Source organism: Triticum urartu, chromosome 7 (assembly GCF_003073215.2).
Source record: "Triticum urartu cultivar G1812 chromosome 7, Tu2.1, whole genome shotgun sequence".
Taxonomy (NCBI): Eukaryota; Viridiplantae; Streptophyta; class Magnoliopsida; order Poales; family Poaceae; genus Triticum; species Triticum urartu.
In genome coordinates, this window is record NC_053028.1 from 698,595,168 (window position 1) to 698,602,065 (window position 6,898).

At 43.7% G+C, this 6,898-nt stretch overlaps 1 protein-coding gene across 1 annotated transcript in view; it reads left to right on the plus strand.

Annotated features, from left to right (window-relative positions):
- The window catches only part of LOC125519466 (G-type lectin S-receptor-like serine/threonine-protein kinase SRK), an 87,041-nt gene that overhangs the window by 21,979 nt on the left and 58,164 nt on the right, over window positions 1-6,898 (plus strand). The window contains exon 3 of the mRNA XM_048684265.1: window positions 3,105-3,110. Coding sequence (XP_048540222.1) covers window positions 3,105-3,110 — 6 coding nt within the window. The remainder of the gene's footprint in view (window positions 1-3,104; window positions 3,111-6,898) is intronic.

Genomic DNA, 6,898 nt, shown 5'->3' on the forward strand with positions numbered 1-6,898 from the left:
TGATAGGAAACTCAGATACATGTGTGGATACATAGACAACACCATGTCCCTAGTAAGCCTCTAGTTGACTAGCTCGTTGATCAATAGATGGTTACGGTTTCCTGACCATGGACATTGGATGTCGTTGATAACGGGATCACATCATTAGGAGAATGATGTGATGGACAAGACCCAATCCTAAGCCTAGCACAAGATCATGTAGTTCGTATGCTAAAGCTTTTCTAATGTCAAGTGTCATTTCCTTAGACCATGAGATTGTGCAACTCCCGGATACCGTAGGAGTGCTTTGGGTGTACCAAACGTCACAACGTAACTGGGTGACTATAAAGGTGCACTACGGGTATCTCCGAAAGTGTCTGTTGGGTTGGCACGAATCAAGACTGGGATTTGTCACTCCGTGTAAACGGAGAGGTATCTCTGGGCCCACTCGGTAGGACATCATCATAATGTGCACAATGTGATCAAGGAGTTGATCACGGGATGATGTGTTATGGAACGAGTAAAGAGACTTGCGGGTAACGAGATTGAACAAGGTATCGGGATACCGACGATCGAATCTCGGGCAAGTATCGTACCGCTAGACAAAGGGAATTGTATACAGGATTGATTAAGTCCTTGACATCGTGGTTCATCCGATGAGATCATCGTGGAACATGTGGGAGCCAACATGGGTATCCAGATCCCGCTGTTGGTTATTGACCGGAGAACGTCTCGGTCATGTCTGCATGTCTCCCGAACCCGTAGGGTCTACACACTTAAGGTTCGATGACGCTAGGGTTATAAAGGAAGCTTGTATGTGGATACCGAATGTTGTTCGGAGTCCCGGATGAGATCCCGGACGTCACGAGGAGTTCCGGAATGGTCCGGAGGTAAAGATTTATATATGGGAAGTCCTGTTTTGGTCACCGGAAGAGTTTCGGGGTTTATCGGTAACGTACCGGGACCACCGGGAGGGTCCCGGGGGTCCACCAAGTGGGGCCACCAGCCCCGGAGGGCTGCATGGGCCAAGTGTGGGAAGGGACCAGCCCCAGGTGGGCTGGTGCGCCCCCCCACAAGGGCCCTAGGCGCATGGAAGAGTGGGAGGGGGCAAACCTAGGCTTAGATGGGCCTAAGGCCATGGGCTAAGGCCCACTAGGGGGCGCCCCCTCCTCCCCTCTTGGCCGCCACCTTGGCCATCTAGGCTGCCCCCCCCTAGGGTGGGACCCCTAGAGGGGGCGCAGCCCCTCCCTCCCTATATATATGAGCCTAGGGCTGCCCATAACACACGTGATTCGGATCTGTTGGTGCAGCCCTGCATCTCTCTCTCCCTCCTCTTCTGTGGTGCTTGCGAAGCCCTGCAGGATTGGCCACGCTCCTCCACCACCACCACGCCGTTGTGCTGCTGCTGGATGGAGTCTTTCCTCAACCTCTCCTCTCTCTTGCTGGATCAAGGCGTGGGAGACGTCACCGGGCCTGCACGTGTGTTGAACGCGGAGGTGCCGTGCGTTCGGTACTTGGTCATCGGTGATTGAATCACCGACGAGTACGCCTCCATCAACCCCGTTCACTTGAACCGCTTCCGCTTAGCGATCTACAAGGGTATGTAGATGCACTCTCCTTCCCCTCGTTACTAGTCTCTCATAGATAGATCTTTGGTGACACGTAGGAAAATTTTGAATTTCTGCTACGTCATTTCTGCTACGTTCCCCAACAGTGGCATCATGAGCTAGGTCTATTGCGTAGATTCTATGCACGAGTAGAACACAAAGTAGTTGTGGGCGTTGATTTTGTTCAATATGCTTGCCGTTACTAGTCTTATCTTGATTCGGCGGCATCGTGGGATGAAGCGGCCCGGACCAACCTTACACGTACTCTTACGTGAGACCGGTTCCACCGACAAACATGCACTAGTTGCATAAGGTGGCTGGCGGGTGTCTGTCTCTCCCACTTTAGTCGGATCGGATTCGATGAAAAGGGTCCTTATGAAGGGTAAATAGCAATTGGCATATCACGTTGTGGTTTTGCGTAGGTAAGAAACGTTCTTGCTAGAAACCCATAGCAGCCACGTAAAACATGCAAACAACAATTAGAGGACGTCTAACTTGTTTTTGCAGGGTATGCTATGTGATGTGATATGGCCAAAAGGATGTGATGAATGATATATGTGATGTATGAGATTGATCATGTTCTTGTAATAGGAATCACGACTTGCATGTCGATGAGTATGACAACCGGCAGGAGCCATAGGAGTTGTCTTTATTTATTTATGACCTGCGTGTCAACTTAAACGTCATGTAATTACTTTACTTTTATTGCTAACCGTTAGCTGTAGTAGTAGAAGTAATAGATGACGTGACAACTTCATGAAGACACGATGATGGAGATCATGATGATGGAGATCACGGTGTCATGCCGGTGACGATGATGATCATGGAGCCCCGAAGATGGAGATCAAAAGGAGCAATATGATATTGGCCATATCATGTCACTATTTGATTGCATGTGATGTTTATCATGTTTATACATCTTATTTGCTTAGAACGACGGTAGTAAATAAGATGATCCCTCATTAAAATTTCAAGAAAGTGTTCCCCCTAACTGTGCACCGTTGCGACAGTTCGTAGTTTTGAAGCACCACGTGATGATCGGGTGTTAGATTCATACGTGCATATACAACGGGTGTTGACGAGCCTAGCATGTACAGACATGGCCTCGGAACACATGCAAAACACTTAGGTTAACTTGACGAGCCTAGCATGTACAGACATGGCCTCGGAACACAGAAGACCGAAAGGTCGAGCATGAGTCGTATGGCAGATACGATCAACATGAAGATGTTCACCGATGTTGACTAGTCCTCTCACGTGATGATCGGACACGGCCTAGTTGACTCGGATCATGTAATCACTTAGATGACTAGAGGGATGTCTATCTGAGTGGGAGTTCATAAGATGAACTTAATTATCCTGAACATAGTCAAAAGGTCTTCGCAAATTATGTCGTAGCTCGCGCTTCAGTTCTACTGTTTAGATATGTTCCTAGGGAAAAATTAGTTGAAAGTTGATAGTAGCAATTATGCGGACTAGGTCCGTAAACTGAGGATTGTCCTCATTGCTTCATAGAAGGCTTATGTCCTTAATGCACCGCTCAGTGTGCTGAACCTCGAACGTTGTCTGTGGATGTTGCGAACATCTGACATACACATTTTGATAACTACGTGATAGTTCTGTTAAATGGTTTAGAATTGAGGCACCAAAGATGTTTTTGAAATGTCGCGAAACATATGAGATGTTTCGAGGGCTGAAATTGGGATTTCAGGCTCGTGCCCACGTCAAGAGGTATAAGACCTCCTTCTAGCCTACATACTAAGGGAGAAAAGCTCAATTGTTGAGCTTGTGCTCAGATTGTCTGAGTACAACAATCACTTGAATCAAGTGGGAGTTAATCTTCCAGATAAGATAGTGATGTTTCTCCGAAGTCATTACCACCAAGCTGCTAGAGCTTCGGGATGAACTATAATGTATCAGGGACATATATGATGATCCTTGAGATATTCGCGATGTTTGACACCGCGAAAGTAGAAATCAAGAAGGAGCATCAATTGTTGATGGTAAGTGAAACCACTAGTTTCAAGAAGGGCAAGGGCAAGAAGGGATACTTCATGACACGGCAATTCAGCTGCTGCTCTAGTGAAGAAACCCAAGGTTGAACCCAAACCCGAGACTAAGTGCTTCTGTAATAAGGGGAACAACCACTGGAGCAGAATTACCCTAGATACTTGGTAGATTAGAAGGCTGGCAAGGTCGATAGAAGTATATTGGATATACATTGTGTTGATGTGTACTTTACTAGTACTCCTAGTAGCATCAGGGTATTAGATACCGGTTCGGTTGCTAAGTGTTAGTAACTCGAAATAAAAGCTACGGAATAAACGGAGACTAGCTAAAGGTGAGCTGATGATATGTGTTGGAAGTGTTTCCAATGTTGATATAATCAAATATCGTACGCTCCTTCTACCATCGAGATTGGTGTTTGTGTTGAGCATAGACATGATTGGATTATGTCTATCGCAATACGGTTATTCATTTAAGGAGAATAATGGTTACTCTGTTTATTTGAATAATACCTTCAATGGTCTTACACCTAAAATGAATGGTTTATTGAATCTCGATCGTAGTGATACACATGTTCATGCCAAAAGATAGTAATGATAGTACCACCTACTTTTGGCACAGCCACGTAAGTCATATCGGTATAAAACGCATGAAGAAGCTCCATGTTGATGGATCTTTGGACTCACTCATTTTTGAAAAGTTTGAGACATGCGAACCATGTCTATTGGTGTGTATGCATGAAGAAACTCCATGCAAATGGACCGTTTGGACTCACTTGATTTTGAATCACTTGAGGCATGCAAATCATACCACATGGGCAAGATGACTGAAAGCCTCGGTTTCAGTAAAATGGAACTAGAAAGCAAATTGTTGGAAGTAATACATTTTGATGTGTGCAGTCCAATGAGTGCTGAGGCATGTAGTGGATATCGTTATGTTCTTTCTTCACAGATGATTTGAGTAGATGTTGAGTACATTTACTTGATGAATCACGAGTCTGAATTATTGAAAGGTTCAAGTAATTTCAGTGTGGAGTTGAAAGATCGTCGTGACAAGAGGATAAAAGATCTATGATATGATCATAGAGATGAATATCTGAATTACGAGTTTGGCACAAAATTAAGACATTGTGGAAATCGTTTCACAACTAATACAGCCTGGAACACCATAGTGTGATGGTGTGTCCGAACATCATAACTGCACCCTATTGGATATGATGCATACCATGATGTCTCTTATCGAATTACCATGATAGTTTATGGGTTAGGCATTAGAGACAACCACATTCACTTTAAATAGGGCACCACGTAATTCCGATGAGATGAAACCATATGAACTATGGTTTAGAGAAACCTAAGCTGTCATTTCTTAAAAGTTTGGGGCTGCGACGCTTATGTGGAAAAGTTTCAGGCCGATAAGCTCGAACCCAAAGCGGATAAATGCATCTTCATAGGACAACCCAAAAACAGTTGGGTATACCTCCTGTCTCAGATCCGAAAGCAATAAAGGATTGTTTCTAGAATCGGGTCCTTTCTCGAGGAAAAGTTTCTGTTGAAAGAATTGAGTGGGAGGATGGTGGAGACTTGATGAGGTTATTGAACCGTCACTTCAACTAGTGTATAGCAGGGCACAAAGAGTTGTTCCTGTGGCACCTACACCAATTGAAGTGGAAGCTTATGATATTGATCATGAGACTTCGGATCAAGTCACTCCCAAACCTCGTGGGATGACAAGGATGCGTACTACTTCAGAGTGGTACGTAATCCTGTCTTGGAAGTCATGTTGCTAGACAACAATGAACCTACGAGCTATGGAGAAGCGATGGTGGGCCTGGATTCCGATAAATGGCTTGAGGCCATATAATCCGAGAGAGGATCCACGTATGAAAACAAAGTGTAGACTTTGGAAGAACTACTTGATGGTCGTAAGGCTTTTGAGTGTAGATGGATTTTAAAAGGAAGACGGACAATGATGGTAAATGTCACCATTAAGAAAGCTCGACTTGTCGTTAAGATGTTTTCTGACAAGTTCAAGGAGTTGACTACGGTGAGATTTTCTCACTCGTAGCGATGCTAAGAGTCTGTTGGAATTATATTAGCAGTCACTGCATTATTTATGAAATCTTGTAGATAGGATGTCAAAACATTGTTTCCTCGACGATTTTCTTGAGGAAAGGTTTTATGTGATACAACCGGAAGGTTTTGTCAATCCTAAAATATGCTAATAAGTATGCAAAGCTCCAGCTATCCTTCTAAGGACTGGAGTAAGCATCTCGGAGTTGGAATGTATGCTTTGATGATGATCAAAGATTTTGGGTGTATATAAAGTTTATGAGAAACTTGTATTTCCAAAGAAGTGAGTGGGAGCACTATAGAATTTCTAATAAGTATATGTTGACATATTGTTGATCAGAAATGACGTAGAATTTCTGGAAAGCATATAGGGTTATTTGGAAAGTGTTTTTCAATGGAAAACCTGGATTAAGCTACTTGAGCATTGAGCATCAAGATCTATAAGGATAGATCAAAACGCTTGATGGTACTTTCAAATGAGCACATACCTTGACATGATCTTGAAGGTGTTCAAGATGGATCAATCAAAGAAGGAGTTCTTGCCTGAGTTGTAAGGTATGAAGTTAAAGACTTAAAGCTCGACCACGGCAGAAGAAAGAGGAAGGACGAAGGTCGTCCCCTATGCTTTTATCATAGGCTCTCTACAGTATGCTATGCTGTGTACCGCACCTGAAGTGTGCCTTGCCATGAGTCAGTCAAGGGGTACAAGAGTAATCCAAGAATGGATCACAAGACAGCGGTCAAAGTTATCCTTAGTAACTAGTGGACTAAGGAATTTTCTCGATTATGGAGGTGGTAAAAGAGTTCGTCGTAAAGGGTTACGCCGATGCAAACTTTGACACTAATCCAGATTATTCTGAGTAGTAAACTGGATTCGTATAGTAGAACAGTTATTTGGAATAGCTCCAAATAGAGCGTGGTAGCTGCATCTAGGAGATGACATAGAGATTTGTAAAGCACACACGGATCTGAAAGGTTCAGACCCGTTGACTAAAACCTCTCTCACAAGCAACATGATCAAACCCAGAACTCTTTGGGTGTTAGTCACATGGCGATGTGACCTGTGAGTGTTAATCACATGGCGATGTGAACTAGATTATTGACTCTAGTGCAAGTGGGAGACTGTTGGAAATATGCCCTAGAGGCAATAATAAATTGATTATTATTATATTTCCTTGTTCATGATAATCGTTTATTATCCATGCTATAATTGTATTGATAGGAAACTCAGAT